General features: G+C 33.7%; 1 protein-coding gene and 2 pseudogenes across 2 annotated transcripts; 2 read left to right on the plus strand and 1 right to left on the minus strand.

The window, feature by feature from the left end:
• Positions 1–193: 193 nt before the first annotated feature.
• On the minus strand, positions 194–2,390 carry LOC121789746 (annotated as a pseudogene).
• Positions 2,391–3,621: 1,231 nt separating this feature from the next.
• On the plus strand, positions 3,622–5,398 carry LOC121789747 (annotated as a pseudogene).
• Positions 5,399–8,606: 3,208 nt separating this feature from the next.
• LOC121789748 (bifunctional aspartokinase/homoserine dehydrogenase 1-like) lies at positions 8,607–13,389 on the plus strand. Of its 2 annotated transcripts, XM_042188121.1 has the most exons (12): positions 8,607–8,797; positions 8,900–9,050; positions 9,143–9,220; positions 9,541–9,656; positions 9,839–9,892; positions 10,309–10,396; positions 10,525–10,617; positions 11,177–11,217; positions 11,756–11,809; positions 11,891–12,054; positions 12,227–12,296; positions 12,975–13,389. In XM_042188121.1, exons 1-12 carry the CDS (start codon positions 8,702–8,704, stop codon positions 13,116–13,118), a joined length of 1,149 nt encoding a protein of 382 aa, XP_042044055.1. In that variant the 5' UTR covers positions 8,607–8,701; the 3' UTR covers positions 13,119–13,389. The 2 variants fall into 2 exon arrangements, with proteins under 2 accessions (XP_042044055.1, XP_042044056.1); XM_042188122.1 differs by lacking the exon at positions 9,143–9,220.
• The last annotated feature ends 3,878 nt before the right edge of the window (positions 13,390–17,267 follow it).

The following is a 17,267-nucleotide window of genomic DNA, read 5'->3' on the forward strand; positions in this document are numbered from 1 at the left end:
GCATAAATTCTATTGGTACCATAAAATGAAACTTCAAAATGTGTTAGTGAGAGGAGATTCCATCTCATTCTCAAAACTAATATAGGCCTATAAATGCCATAGCATCTTATGGACAACCACAATGAAATGAATAGCAACTGTCATAAGGAAAGGAGCCAGGTAATGAAATGAGGATCTCCTCTTATATCAGAAATAACAAGATTCCAAATAATCACGGGTTAAAGAAAGAAGTCCACAAGTCATATACCTGCCAGGTTCTCAGCGGCAAATTTAAGGCAGACATCTTTCAATTCTGCAGCATGATAACAATCTGCCAAAGAAAGTACTTGTGCAACTGAATCTACAGATATATCTTTGCACAGATGAGATTCACATATTTTTGAGTCTTTCTAAGTCATAACGATCAGCTGCAGCCAGCAATTTTGCAGTCAGGGTGTCAGCTACCAATGTGTAGAACAAGAACTAGATGCTATCAGCTCATCTTCAGCCAAGGTATCTAGGTAGATAAAGTGCAGCAGCGCCTGTCGTGAATCAAAGGAACATTAGCATGTATCCACATTCCCCATTATGGAATGAACAGGCTAGCCATTTCATCAACCTCACTAATTTAAAAGGGCAGAAATAGCAAATCACAAAATGCAAAAGCTTACTGTTAGGTAAGATAATTACTCTAGTAGAACCAGAAAGAGCAGATCAAAACTATAACAAACACTCACCTTAAAAACTTTAGGTTCCATGTCCGGTACCATAACCTCTTCGCTTCAATATCCACTCCTTCGAGGAGCTCAGACCGAAACTTGGGGGAACGGGCAGATAATACCAACTTATGGGCATGGAATTTCTCCCCGGATACATTAAATATGATATCAGAACCTTCCATGTTTTCTAAAAGCATCCAATGTCTGACCCAATATCAGATTCTGGAACCTGAATAGAGTGTAACATAGAACAATCAGTGGCAGAAACAACAACTCCAACTGTACAGTTGATCTTCAAGCAATCATCTCGAAGAAAATCTGATGTTTCAAGCATAGCTCTCCTGAAAAAACGCTTGTACCCCCTGCATTAAGGCACAGAAGAAGTTAAAAACGTAATTATTAGAAAGGAAGACCACCAACTTTACCCAATTAAAGAATATTGATATGATTCATAAAATTCATTAGGCCCAAACTAACACAATCTGTAAATCTGTGATAAGAATTTTCATTACATCTTTTGATATAGATTACTAGGTACTAAACCATCCTGGAGGAACTGATTAAAACGTGTTACCAAATGTGGAGCTAATCTTATAAACCTGATAGTGTAACATAAACCACTTTTTATTTAACCCAACAATGCAGTTTTTCCTTTATTCGTGTAAGTCCAATATTAAATGTCCCTGACCTATAGTCCAGCATTGATCATACAGGGAAATAGAGTTAAAGAATCATGATATATACCTGAACCAGTTAGCACCAAGTCTAAACCCTCTTGGTAATGCAACTAAAGTTACTAAACTGGGACAGATGCAATTCATGTAGGGTACAATCCAACTTCATCCCAAGAAACAATGGAAGCTGGCTGACATATGATGATTAACAAAATAGCAGCCTATATCTCAACCCATAGAATTAGCATGCCCAAAATCTAAAGAAGAAAAAATAGTCGTTTGTTCATTGAGTAAGACCAAAATAAAAAGGCAAGAAAAACATTAAAGAATCAATTCAGATAAAATCACATAGTCTCAGCAACACATCATCCATTTCACGCCGCAAAAGTGTAAACGAAAGCCGGGTATCCAAATAGGAACTTGCAAGAATGACAATGAAAAGATAAACTCACCACATGCTACCGGGTATTTCAGCGTATAGGGCCCGCTCTCGAGCGACCTATCGAAATGGCTATGCACCTTATGCTTCCTTTCCCGCTCTGATCCATGAGCGTGAGCTCGAAGAGCGCCGCACATCAGTACCCTCGCTCGCCAGCGCAATGAACACCGAGACATAGGTTGAGTTATCCTCGGGGTTCTTCCGTCGGGGTAGAAATAAATGGCCCATTTGTACCCTCCCACCGTGAATTCTTCGCTCGCTATGTGTTTACCGACGCCCATGCCTTTCGCCAGAGAGTATCCCTGTATCACGAACCGGTGCGACCCGTTCACCGTCTCCGTCACCGACCTCGAACGCGTCGGCGATGTCTGGTTCGGCGTCCTAGCCAGCGTTTCCGCCATGTTCTAGCAGAGAAATACCTTGAAGTCCCGATGTGATAATCAGGCTGTAAGCATAGCGCGCGTGAATGGCGATGAATTGGGAATTTGGGAGGGTGGTGACGAGAGAGGGGAATTTGGGGATTTAGGGTTTTCTTATTCAAATTGTTTTGGGGATTTTTTTTTTCTCTCCTGTAGTTGTTAAAAATTTGCTTCCACAAACTCTATTGCCATATTGTTTGAAAATATAATACAAGTACTCCTATGTCATAATTATGAAATTTTAGTTTAAATACTAAACTAAGTAGTGTAATAATCAATTTAATACAAATAAGTACAAAAAGGTATATTATTAACACCTTTCTAATTCAACAGTGTTACTTAAAAAATTATTCCTTGTATATTTCATTATCATAAATTATACTAATGGATTGAGAAAATACACTAAATACAACAAAAACATTATTTAAAGCAGTATGGCGCCTAACATAACGAAACTTTTCAAAAATTTATTTTTTTCCACAAACTTTAAATTTGACATATGATATCACGATTTTAAATAGTTGTTGAATTTTTCTATCATTGACAAAATCTGTACATTTAAAATGAGACTAATAATCATATTTCATTTTATGAACTTTATATTCATATCACTATCATTTTTCAGTGTAACTATACCTAATAAAATGTGATGGTGTAGCTGAATTTCGTCGTCATTGGGAAAAATCAACAACTACTAATTAAGTTTATGATATTACATATCAAAGAAAAAATAAATTTTTTGAAAATTTTATGATATTACGCATCAATTATCTCTTATTTTAAAGACTTAGATTACATGTATTTAGAATAGACAAATGCAAAAATGAACAACAAATTATCAACAACCAGTAAAAACTCTATTAAATATGGATTTCAAACAATTTCAGTTTATATAGAACTTGTTATGACCTTAGTACCTTGCAATTCCACATTAAACTTATACAGTTCATATTTTTAGCTGTAGCTCCAATTAAATATCTACTCCATCATTCATTTGATTCTCCAAATTATTCATGTGCCAAACAAGCACACTAATCAAGGCACAATAGCTTCATTAGATTATTCATCTATATTTTAGTTTATTTTTAAGTCATCGATCACATCTAGTGAAATTTTTTGCATATTTATCGCAAATCTGTTGAAAGTTTGACCTGTTGCAAATTTGCAATTAGAATTGAACTTTACAAATTAATAATTATTTGGCAAAATTAAAACAAATGGAGTATAATTTAGAACGATGAAAATGATTATGATAATGATGAGGGAGGGGCGACAGCGACCAAGATTTTTTGGTTATCCAAAGCATTAATCGTATGCCACCTATTATTGTTCACCTATCTATTTTATATGATCACAAAACATCAGAAACAGATATTATATACTACTCCTTAATTTCAAAAATCTAGATTCTCAACAACAAAATCCGGAGCCTGAGAAAGATAAAGTAGTAGAAATGAGTGGCCATTCTCTTTCTCTCTCATATGCGAAGGCCAACTCTCTCTCCCCACCAATTTCCGCAGCCAAAACCACCTCTTTAGGTCGCGCCTCTGTCAATTTTAATGGCTATAATTGCCTGCCCAGAAACCTCAAATTTACTGCCACAGAGCTGAGGAATTTCGTCGCCGTAAGAGCTTCGGATTCTATCACTGAAGCTGCAACCAATGCCTCTTCAACGTGGCTTCTTCAAGCCGTAGGTCAGCTAACCTCATCTCCTTTTTTGTGTGTGTGCGTGAGAGAGAGGGAGATTGATACATTGATCATCTAAAGGTTATTAGGAAAAATTTAGAGCTTGTCTGTAATCTGCAAAGATATACGTTATTCATTCATCCGATTCAAACCTTGATACACCAAGGGTTTGAAAAATCACCTTATTATTTAACTGATGTCTCCATTGCATTGCTTGAGTGGCAAAATTCTACTATTTGGGAGAAAAATCTTCTTACAGTGTTAATTGCTAAACAGGTGATGGCGATTTTAGGCATATAGGTTATAAGATTGCGAGGCCAGGCACATTCCAAATTGATTCTGTAAGTTTTAGGATATAATTTGGCATTATTTTTAAGTAATTCATTACTGAATGGTTGTTGTTGAGATGGATTCAGAACGTAGTTACTGTTGGGGGCGTTCCTGACAAGCGGATATAGTTCTTCCTGTGCCTACAGGTACTTGAATTACTAATACATGCTCTGTATTCTTTTGTTTCTTTCATTTTAATTCATTATCATAGTTTACACCTACTAGCCTTGCTGCTGATCTTGGCATCACCACGTTGATTAATGATTATGCAAAATCTTAGATTTGGGGTGTGTGGGTGTGTGTGTTTTACAATGGCAGTGTAATTGTTGACAAGGAAGGTTTAGTTGTTTGGTTTGAAATCTTGAATGGAAGTGTTATTGATCCTAGACATGATTCTCATTGTGATACCTCTCTTTGGTTTGTGTTGTGTTGGACAACTATTGGCAGTGTCGGGTGCGCATGCTCGGATTGAGAAGACAGAAGAGAACCTCTTGATCACGGATTTAGACAGCACGAATGGTACCTTCATCAACGAGAAGCGGCTTCTGCCTGGAATAGTCTCCCCTGCATCACCAGGGAATCTCATCACATTTGGTATGCAATTTCTTGTGTGCATGATCATGAACATGATAATAGTAATAGTAATAGTAATAGTAATACTACTGATAATTCCTTTCAATCATACTACTCTTGAGTTGACCCATCACACACATATTGTTGGTCCCTTTACTTCATAAAGCATGACATACCTATTTCATAATTTGATGGCTGCTAATGCATAATATATTTGATGGATGTTTTTGTTGTTCAGGCGACACTAATCTAGCAATCTTCAAAGTATTTAAAGTGAAGGAGGAGGAGTTAAGCAGTGAAGGCGAGGCAGAGAAAGTAGCAAACACCACAGCCTCCTCCTAATTCTGTGTTGCTGCGCTACCACCCATGGGTTTTATCATTTTACCCAATTATCTTTCTTATTAAGCTTTCCTCATTCAAAAACTTGATTTCAATGCCCCTTTCTCTCTCTATACATTAGGGATGGTTTGAAATTTTGATGATATTAAAAATCGACGTTGATATGGCAAAACTTTGTATTTTAAGCCAATGACTTTGTATGCATTTTCATTAATAAAGAGCATAAAATGGATTATATAACGGTAAGTCTGAACATATCTGCCAACGACACAATATTGTAAGATAATTGATCATAGCCACCAAGTCTGAACATATCTGCCAACGACACAATATTGTAAGATAATTGATCATAGCCACATGGTGTTTCATTTCACTACATAAGGTCAATATATAAACTTAGACGAATCCATTAATCAAAGGTTAAGTTGTGATCAAATGCTTAAATTGTTTGAAGGAGGAAAACCACATTTAACAGATGATTAGGGTCTTATAGTGGTAACACAATTAAGAATATTGAATATTTAAAGAATGACTTCTGATGATTCGTTGAAATCTATAGGAGTTGGAGTTTGACAAAATATTGAGAAAGAATTGCCTAAGTGAGTGAGAAATGATCGCAATTTCAAACTTTAAATGTTTGCATCATTTATGAATCCAAACTGTTATTGCATAGCCAAAATGGATACAAACGTACGTCCGAACTAATAAGTGAGAAATGATCGCAATTTCAAACTTTAAATGTTTGCATCATTTATGAATCCAAACTGTTATTGCATAGCCAAAATGGATACAAACGTACGTCCGAACTGATGAGTTTGTAAATAATAGTGTGTCGATAATATTGCCTCAGTTCACTCGCATCACGTCCACCAGATTGTTGGTATGACGGAGTTGTGAAAGGTTCAAACTTCAAAGCTCTGAGCTATCGTTCCATTTAAATTTTATATAACAGAGAATTAAGTTGTGTTTACCGGCATACATGTGCACTTCTAACGAATTGATTTATTGCAAAAATTGATTTGAACTAATCTAACTGTCACCCCTTTACCCTTCTAACGTATATTCTTATAGTAAATAAATCAAAAAAAATTTAAAACTCTTAGCCCACATGTCACATAAAATACTAATATCAGATTCATTAAAAAAACCAATATTAATCTATATCTCCTGAAAAATACTGGTGGTTTATATGAGTCACAACTCAATGTATAAATTTCACCTTTAATTCACATTAAAATTATCAAACAAATTCTCTTAGCAACACATGTAACCATAAACATTAAATATCATAAATAATTTCACATCCATATGCATATACCTCTATGTCCAGCTTATTACTCTGTGACAAATCAAGCCTAGTATCTGTCCGGAATTTTCAATATGCCAATATGATTGACCCGAAGGTCCCAATATATTCATTGTGATTTCAGATCCAGGACAAGACTGTCACGGATCCTCTTTAATTCAATGATTCAAATAAATCCAAAATCATGTGTAAACATGCCCATTGCATCAATTACATATTTCTATCATATTCCATCAAATAATTCCTTTACGATATATAAAACATATCCAATGCATCTGATATTCTTATCACATTCCACAAAATAATTCCAAATATCACATAACTAAATTAGGTTCACATCATATAATCTAAATATTCGCTCCAATCTTACATATAACAATGAACTGTGAAACAATAACATATGTAAAAATTAATAATGTGATTTATACTCACCTTATTACGAATAATGTAACTGATCTCCTAATTCTACCTTTTGAGCTTACAATTCCCAATCATGTGATTTTGCTTTGCATCTCTCAGTATTCTTCACTAACTTCACTAAAACTTTTCTATTTCAGTTCTGCTAGAATACCCACTTCTAATAGCTTTTGCATCATGCATTTTTTTTTTAAATATGAAAGCTTCCTCCTTCGGCAAAATCCTACCAAAGTTAAATTTTCTATTAGTGATACTATGACTATACACATTGTCTAACCAAAATACACGTAGCATAAACGAAGCTTACTCACAATTTAACCTGTGCTAGTTGCTACACGTCATATACGAAGCAAAAGTAAATATCCTCCAAGTAAAATGTTGTGAACCTCAAAGATGTACATATATATATATATATATATATATTGATCAAGATAGAAAATAAATAAACGTAGAACCATTCTTAAACGTAGAACAAATGTCAAACGGAGGTCGTTAGATCTTTTAATCCAATGGTGTTGATTTGCACAACAACTTCCCATTACAACCAAAACTATTATTAATGGGTGAATGCAGAGAAGTGAAAAAATAAAGCATGCATGGACTCTTCTTCGTTTCATTCATTCTTCCATCAACATGTGAGTTTTTTCACATGTTGAGTCCGGAATGTCGTGAAAATATAGTCTAATATGTATGATTTTTAATCTTGACCGTCATTTTTTCCTCATCCAATGAATAAAATATGTAGAGTTCTAGGTTCTACACTTAAGAATGGTTCTATATATGCTAAAATCTATTATGTATTTTATTATTTTTGTTAGCTACTTATATTTCAATGCTTTGAAATCTTATTTGCATGGTTAGTGTATAAATAAATATAAATATAGGCACACAAGTAGTATATTGTAACTATACATATTCTAGACTAAAAAGTACCGTTTTTATTTTTTATTTTTACAATACTGCCTATAATATCAATGATAACATAATGGCAATAAAATAATGTATGTTTTAGGTTATGGATATTACACTAACTCCAACCAATTTATCATACAAAAGGTTGAAACCCCAACCCTAAGGGGCCCTCACATCCAGATTCGCCAGTATTGTGAGAGGTGTTAAATAGTGTATTGGGAGAGGTGTTAAATCAGTGTACGATAGTGAAACTGCATTTATGATATGTTGTGAACGTGTGGCATTTGGCCTTGCCACTGTCATTGTATTGAAGCCTTCTGCCTTCAGCCTATATACACAAGTGTCAAGTGTGGTCTTTGGAAGAGAGACAAAAGCATGTTTGATTTGTTCTCTATAAGTAATAACTCTATTTCATATCAACATGAGTGTTTGTATTACACACATCTATCACTTAGCATATTTAAGAGCATTATTTGTTTGATTCCCAGAATTTCATTAAGTTCGTTAATGCTAGTGAGTTTGAGGTATTCCTTCACGCCAGAAGAAAATTGTAGTATTTATCTTTGTAAACAACACATCTATCAAAAAGTATTAATTATGACATAATTTATCTTGTAAAAAGAGAGTTTCATCAACTAACTTACAATTATTTCTCTTCTAAACTTACAATTGTTTCTAACAGTTACTATTTCTCATGCTCAAAAAAACAAAAGTTGAATATCCGTTTTAAAGAAAATAAAAAATCAATTTCCATTTGGGTAAGAATATCCGTTTTAAATTAGTACACACTAATTTAAAATTAACTGAGGAAAACACAGAAAAATTATTCCCCTCAATCGAACTCCAAAAGCAGTTCAACAATCGGAATCGAGTTGCCACCAAATTGCTCAAACCAGAGTGATTGGATAATGGCCAGCATTCCGTTGCTGCTGATGGGCTGCGGCGGCGTCGGCCGCCAGCTCCTCCACCACGTCATCTCTTGCCGCCCTCTCCACTCCCAACAGGTTTCTCCCTTTCAATCACGCATTTATTATTATGTATGCGACTGTGTGCTGATAGATAATGGAAAACACTGAGGAGTATAAAAATGTAATTGAATTTTGCAGGGGGTGAGGTTAAGGGTGGTGGGAGTGTGTGATAGTAAATCTATGGTGGCTATACCGGATGTTTTGACCTCCGAATTCCGTGATGACTTTTTGCTGCAACTTTGCGAGATTAAGTCCAACGGCTCTTCTTTCCTCGATCTTACTAAAACTGGTGAGTTGAGTTCGTTTTACTTATTTGTTATCTGTCAAAATGCGCCATAGTTGTTTTAACTAGAGTTATTGATCATTTTTGTGAAAATGAAGGCGAATGTCAAGTGTATTCCGGTGAAGAAATTGGGAGGAAAGTGATTGATGTTGCTACTGCTCTAAGTAGTTCAAGTGGTAGGATATGGCTCAACCTTTTTGTTTACGAGCTTGATGTAATCACAGCTCTTCGTTTAGTTATTCTTTCAAAGCTATTTTCTTCTTGATTTAGTTGGATCCTAATATATATGCATTGGGTAGTGTACAATCTATTGTTCGCAGCTAGCACTGGCATGAATTAACAAGGCATAGAATGTACGAGAGTAAATTTTGCTAATTATTTTGTGGTTTTAAATGATTTTTCTTAGCATATACTTTAATTTATATCCTCGTTGTTACATTACCATAATTTGACTACGTCAATTCAAACTATGTGCGCACCGTGCCTGTTTTGATAGGTCTGGCATTAATTGACTGCTCAGCGAGCTCTGAAACTATTGGGCTGCTGAGTCAAGTGATTAACTTGGACGGCTGTGTGGTCTTGGCGAACAAGAAACCACTTACTTCTCCATTGGTATAATAACTTTTTTTAAGTCTCCATTTGTTCCCACATCTTTTATTTTGCACCAATATTTGGTACTGGTTCGGTAACATGGTTGTCATCTTTTACAACAATATTGAATCATTGATATTTCTTCAGGCAGTAACCAAGCTTTCTGCATAGCTAATCAATTGCTTTTCCAATTCAATATGCAGGAATATTATGACAAGCTGGTCTCGCAGCCTCGACGCCTTAGACACGAGTCAACTGTAAGTGTTTCTAAGCATCAACTTTGGATATTGGACTGGAGCCGTAAAGTTTTGCAAACACAATTTAATGTTGAGATGTAGCAAGTCAATAAATCCAGACTCTTACAAGTCTTACCTAGGTTCTACCTCACAGTCAAACTCAAGATCTTTATCTTGCAAATGTTTTGCATTGACTGCTTTTCTTCATTATATTTTTCTTTTATCCCTAAAAGACTTTTGCAATGGAGATAAATAACAAATTCCAGTATTGTGATAAGGAACAATTAGATTTCTTATTCTGTAATTGAGGTGCTTGAAGGGTTACCCGTTCCTGAATGCCCATGTTGCTTTGCTTTATAAAGTTTCAAATTTTGTATATATCAGCTCTGAAGGGAGTTGTGAAGCATAACTCCTGTCTAATTCCTGTTTCATGTTAGGTTGGTGCAGGTCTTCCTGTCATAGCAACTATTAATCGTATGCTTTCATCAGGAGATCCTATCAGTCGTATCATTGGAAGTTTGAGTGGTATGCTCTTGTTTCCTTGCTTAGGACTATCTTTTCTTTGTGTTTAGGCCCTGTGCTGCTCTTCTAAGTAATTAATTATTAACTTATGGTTGCCTGGTTGGGAAACATTTCATTCTTCTGATTACAAGGTACCCTGGGCTATGTGATGAGTGAGGTTGAAGGCGGACGACCCTTTAGCGAAGTTGTCACTTCCGCAAAAAAGCTTGGATTCACTGAACCTGGTAATGAAATTGGATTATTGTGTTTCTAAATTATTTACAAATCTATGCTTTTTCATTCGAGGTTGTTACATGTAATTTTGTGACGTATATTAGGGAATTCTTGCTAGATTATGATCAAGATAGGAAATCTAAGGCCTACATGGATTCTTCACTATGTGATTTATAAATTATTCTTCGGTATGGGGAATGCCTTGCTGCATTGGAAAAGAAAGACATCTTTAAACTTAATATCTGGATATATTTTGTTATAAATGGAAAAGAAAGACATCTTTAAACTTAATATCTGGATATATTTTGTTATAAATACATCTCTTTTCTAGAAGGGATTTACATAATGTGAAATAATGCTTTAGAATCCTTAAATACACATTTTAAATCGTCTGTAATATGTACTTGTATTCAACATGGGCCTAGTAGGATATTGCATATTTCATTCAGATCTCAGAAATGTAATTCAGACAGGCTCATTGTTTTGCATATTCATAAGCAAGATTGGGGACCCTTTCCTATGTTATGTTTTCTTGGTCTATCTGACTTCAAGGTTAATATTCTCTCTCAGATCCTCGGGATGATCTCGGCGGGATGGATGTCGCTAGAAAGGTCTGTAAGCTCTGTCCTCTCAGTTTAGCTGACATTTGCATAGAACACTTTTGTTGATTTGAAAGTTGATGATAGGTATTTATTTTAGGTTGAAGGCGCGACACTCATTAACTGTTGCATCTGCAATGACTTTTCTAGAGATTCTAAGAATGATTAGTTTCATATCTGCATCTTCACTAAGCCTAATGCCGCCAAGTCTCTGAGATGGGATGCTGGAAAAGTTACTCAATTATTGTATTAACATTCAACAAGAACCATGCAAGTCTGCTTATATACTATCCTTATAAGATGCCATAATTTTTAGTTTCATAAATCTTGCCGAAAGGGCTGATATGGATTTGAACTGTATCTCCTTTTAATTTGATTGCAACCCAAACAGGAGAAGGAAGAAGTTAGTGTTAGATGAGCACAACTGATGCGTGATAAATAGTTAAATACTCTCCACTCTTAAGCTATTGCATATCCTATTCAATTTAGAAGAAAACATCTCATACTTGCTTTCAAAGGTACTTAATTATTCAAATTTCTGTATAAATAGGCACTGATCCTTGCACGACTTCTTGGACATCGTATTGAGTTGGACAGTATCAAGGTTGGTTCCTGCTATCAGCCGATTGTAACCTTTTTCTGATTGCTTCAGAATAAGATATTTAGAACAAGTGTCTTTCCTCAGGTTGAAAGTTTATATCCAGAAAAAATGGGACCTGCTAATATTCCCCTAGATGAATTTTTGGCAAACGGTCTCCCCTTGCTTGATGAAGCTATCCAAAAACGCATAGAAAGTGCTGCTTCAAATGGAAATGTTCTGCGCTATGTTTGTCTGATCGAAGAGTCTAGGTATCTTCTTATTACATACTTGGTACTATTGCCACATAAGGAAGAGATAGACAAAACTATAAATGCTCCTTATAATAAGTTGTTGTCTACTCCTGGTAGCTTGTTATCTGTTGGTTTTATCCTTGTCATCATAATAATTTATAATTTGACATGCATTTTACACCTCCGGCAGGTGTGAAGTTGGTTTGCAAGAAGTTTCAAAAGATTCAGCCTTGGGTAGATTGCAGGGTAGTGATAATGTGGTAAGCATTTCTTTCATCGATATCCAATTATCCATATTCAGTGATTTCACACTTATGATTCACATCCCATTCTCCTTCCATGCCCTCGATGCAATTTCTATCCTAACTAGTTATACGACATGCTTCCACATTATATGTAAACATTTAAATAGTAGATCAAACTTTGGTAATTTTCATTTATAACATATAGTTATTGAAAGCTGTATTCTCTCTGCATGCAATAGGGAAGTTGATATGCGAAGAATTTTTTGGGCTTGAATTATACTTCTTTAGATATTATGTTTGTTTATATGACAAGTTGACAACGATTGTTTTCTGTCCACTTTAACTGCTTTTTAACTTAATTATCTTCTATATAATTTTCTACTATCTTTGCTGCAATTTGAAATATTTTAAGCTTTCTGTATAGTTTCTAGTAATTGAATGATCTCTTTTGCGCCCCCCCCCCCAACCCACCTCACCTTAATAGTATGAAGTTATTCCATTATTGAAATGCGGGTATAGTTTAGATATACACAAAAATAGAGGATATCGACCACATACTGTACAATTTTGTGTTGCTCGATCCATCAAATGTGCAATCATACACATTGTCAGTCTAGTCTATGATGTGGAGTAAACGCCCCTTAAATTTTGATAGTATGAAGGGATTTTATGCATGCTTATTTTCAAGTGCAGGTCGAGATATATAGCCGCTGCTATAGCAAACAACCACTGGTTATTCAAGGTGCTGGAGCAGGCAACGACACTACTGCAGTGGGTGTCCTTGCTGATATCCTCGACATACAGGACATGTTTCTACACTCACCTTCTGCGGCTTGATCACTGCCAAACACAGGACCAAAGTGTCGATTTCTTGGGGAATCTGGTGGAAATTCAAATTTTTATGATGCAGTTAATAAAGGGTTTATGAGTTTATCGTTTAGCCTTATCTGGCATAGTATTAGTAATGGACGTTTTGATGAATTTGATTATTTAAGCTGCATCGATTACTTTGGGTGATTACAAGGATGGATTGCTGGAAACTTTTTGTACTACTACGTATTCATTCAGCTTCAAATATAATGATCCTAAAAAATTCGACTTTCAAAAATCTGATAGTCTTTTGAATTGAATTTTAGATGATTAAGTTTTACAAGATTCAGATAAGATGATGGTTATCTATCTATTTTAAACAGCTAGTATCACGCCCGATGCACGGGTCATTTTAATTTCTTCATATTTATTTCATTATGCGAAATAAAATTTGTGAAATGATAAACAAAAGAATATTCAACATCATCTTACTTTGGATTATACTTTTTCAATCACATTAACCCAACATGGCCACAAGAGTGCGTTTAAATGCTAACTTTTCTTTAAAATGTCAATACGATCACATTAAAATTTCAACACATATTTGTGTTGACATTTAAATATCAGACTTAAAATTAAAAAGCATTTTAATTCTGTGAAAATATGAATTAATCGTTGAGTTATAACTGCAGGAGCAAGTTTACGTTGCAATAATTTAAGATTGCACTGGTGAGACACTTCCTAGTCGAGTTTCATTTCATTGCAATATAGTGACCCTATACACTAAAAACTCAAACCTTGAAACCTAAATCCTAAACCCTTAACTTTCAAATATACTCATCATGACCAACAAATTAGCCAAATATCAATAAAATTCTCCCTCCTCCCCAGTTCAATTTTACTTTGTTGATCACTTATTTTATTTTGGGGGTTTTAGATCTGTATTCGATATCTTACACTGGGTCGGCCTACTTGATAATCCTTACTTATAGTAGAGATTTTTTTTACCTGAATCTTGGTTGTAAATCTGATTATATGCTCATATTAAGAAAGTGCAATTTTAATTAAAAAAAAATGATGACATTCTGTTTTTTTTAAATTGTGCAAATCTATACATATATAAAAGAGAGTGTTGGATCAATAAGAGTGGCTCGATCGATACATTTGGATCCTAAACCATAAATACTAAACCCTAAACCCTATTAGCTTCTAGATTTGAGATCAATTAGAATGGCTCGATACACTTGAACCCTAAACTATTAATCATAAACCCTAAATGCTAAACATTGAAACATGGATCTAAACCGTTACCTTCATCTCAATTATATGGAGATATGTATTAGTTAATTTTCATAAACTTTCTCACTTCCTCTTCGCCTAATTATCATAAAAACAAAAAAAAAATATTTCCAACTTCTAATTTTATTGAAATATGCATAATAATAATTTATTATTTTCTATTATCATAAAAACATTTAAATATCTTTTGTGATTCAACATTTAATTTCCACAATTAATATTACCCTACCTACATTATAAGAAAAAAAAATGTCATTATAGCTTTGAACGCTAATCAATTTTTAAATTTAATATTTAGTTTTTTGACCTATTTAGCATACTTAAAGGGGACGTTTTATAGGTTTTGAATTTGGAAGGTAAAAAGTATTTTTTTTATTATAAATGGAGGAAGTGAAAAGTTATGGTAGAGGCATCTATTTTTCACACATTGGTCCGATTTTTAATCCTCTATTCGCCGGTTCACACACTAGCTGATCTGATTTTTAAAATATTATCACCATTCAAAACTTCTGACTACGCATTCTTTTTAAAAGCTAGATTAATGTAATGTATTGAGATAATTTATTTTATTTGCATTGTACATCTTCAATTAATTTATTGTTAAACACATGCTTATTTTTTATTTTAGCATTTTAAATTAGTACACAATTTTGTTAATAATATTGTACCAAAAATCAACTAACTCGACTGAAGTAATTCTACAATTATTTCTAATTTTTAAATGAATTCATGAATACGATTTTATATTTTGAGATTAAATCCTAATACTCCGTCCATATTTGAATTCCATAGTTATAGGGATAGATTATAAATGATTTATATCTATTAAACACTCAAATAACATGATATTTAACCTAATTAATCCATAATTATAGGGATAGATTGTGTCAAACCAATTTATTATAAATAGAATTTAATAAATATTGCCAAATTAAAAAATTGAATATTGAGCGAATAAGATAAAGAAACCCAAAATCATAAAACAGCTAAACCACCAAAGGCCCGATAAGTAATTTCTTAACATCAAATAATTGAACAAAAATAAATTACAAAAATGTAAATTAAATAAACTGAGCTAAAAATAATCTCCTCCTCCATTTTCTTCTCCACATTTCACCGCCTGCAATTTCCAGCAACTCCTCCATGCTTCTTATGTTATTTTCGGTAACTTCTCAATCTTCTCAGGAGTAATGTTTATTTTCTTTCTTCCTCCAACAACGCATTTGCTAGATTGTCGCTGTGAAACCTTTAGTTCATGACGACGATAGCATGTCTGAGGCAGCAACACATGAGAACCACCGCACTTTTTTTCCACTACGGTCATTACAATTTTAATTAACAGAATTGGTATTTATAGAAAATTTAGTAGCTTTTGGCATTCTAATTCCTTTTATATTCTTCTTTATTGACTCTTAGTGATTCTAATTTAATTTATTATAAATTAAAGTAGTACTCTCTCCGTCCCAGCTAAGATGACACATTCCTTGGCCGGCATGGAGTTTTAGGAGTTATTGGTTAAAGTGTTTAATTGGAGAGATGAAAGGTGGGTGAAAGTATTAAAATAGAGATAGAAAGAAAGATGAATATTTTAATAGGAGTGAAAAAAAGTTATTAGGTGTATTAATTGGAGAGAGAAAATTTTCAAAAAAAGAAATGTGTCATCTTAGTTGGGACAAATTAAAAAGGAAAACGTGTCATCTTAAGCAGGACGAAGGGGGTAAAATGGCATAGAAATTTTTAACCGTTCTCAATGAAAACTTTGTGAATCTGAACCAAATGTATGTAGAAGTTCAACACTACTCATATTATTAGGTTTTATTGAATTAAATTTAATTCAAATGGTCATTGTCTTCCATTTATTAAAGAAATACATTATTAGTTACTATTAGAATTCTCCTAATCACACGTTTTACATTTAATTATATGTTTAATCAGCCATTTTTATTTTTGATCATATTAATTTTTAACTAAAATGATATTTCCATAAATACCCCCAAAACTCTCCATTACTTTTATACATGTATAGATGTTACATAGGCAACTTTTTTTTATGTACAATTATCAGAAATTCGACATTAAATATTGATCCTCTAAAGTTTCCAAATTCACGTCAACGTTTTACAACATTACATAAATGGAAATGTATATTTCTTCCTTCCATATGTCATAAATGGAGTATCTCATACTATCACTTTGAGGTAACAAAATATTTGTTTTTTACTTTACTATTTGCCAAAAAAATGGACTAGTGGCTAATCTAGCACCTAATTTTTCATTAAACCTTTCTAATTTTTAATTTTTGCTCCCTTGGTTTTTATTCTTGGCTCCTCACATGAAATAAAACTCACATTTCACCAACTAATTTTACTCACATTTTATTATATAAATAATATATTGAATTAGGATTCATGTTCCATTAAATTTATTTTAATTTCTTTTAAATTCGTGCAGAGTCAAAGTAAGATATTTATCCTGAACAAAATGAGTAGGGTTTTTATTTTTAGGTAAATTTATTTTAATTTTTTTTTAACTCGTGCAGAGTCAAAATAAGATATTTATCCTGAACAAAATGAGTAGGGTTTTTATTTCTTACCTAAAAATGAAAACTGTATTTATTAATGAAATAGAATTTATATAAAAAGTATTTTATATATTATACTAAGGAGTATAAAGTGAATCAATTTAAAATTAAAAATAAATAAAAACAAGTCAGGCAAATGATGTACAGTTGTACACACTACAACCCCACGCCACGTACGCAAGTCAGGCAAATTGTGGACTTTCTTCAACGTAATCTCAGCCGCTGATCAAAATCAACGGCTAGAAAGGCCGCGCCCACGAAAATCAATCGGTATACACGCGACACCCACTCACTCT

This window comes from Salvia splendens, unplaced genomic scaffold (genome assembly GCF_004379255.2).
Source record: "Salvia splendens isolate huo1 unplaced genomic scaffold, SspV2 ctg325, whole genome shotgun sequence".
Classification (NCBI taxonomy): Eukaryota; Viridiplantae; Streptophyta; class Magnoliopsida; order Lamiales; family Lamiaceae; genus Salvia; species Salvia splendens.

Excerpts from the sequence above, each read along its gene's own strand:
- LOC121789748 (XM_042188121.1), top strand. The coding sequence starts at position 8,702 with ATGGCCAGCATTCCGTTGCTGCTGATGGGCTGCGGCGGCGTCGGCCGC. Across the intron at positions 12,055-12,226 it reads TGTCTGATCGAAGAGTCTAG|GTGTGAAGTTGGTTTGCAAG; the intron begins GTATCTTCTTAT and ends CACCTCCGGCAG. Across the intron at positions 12,297-12,974 it reads TGCAGGGTAGTGATAATGTG|GTCGAGATATATAGCCGCTG; the intron begins GTAAGCATTTCT and ends TTTCAAGTGCAG.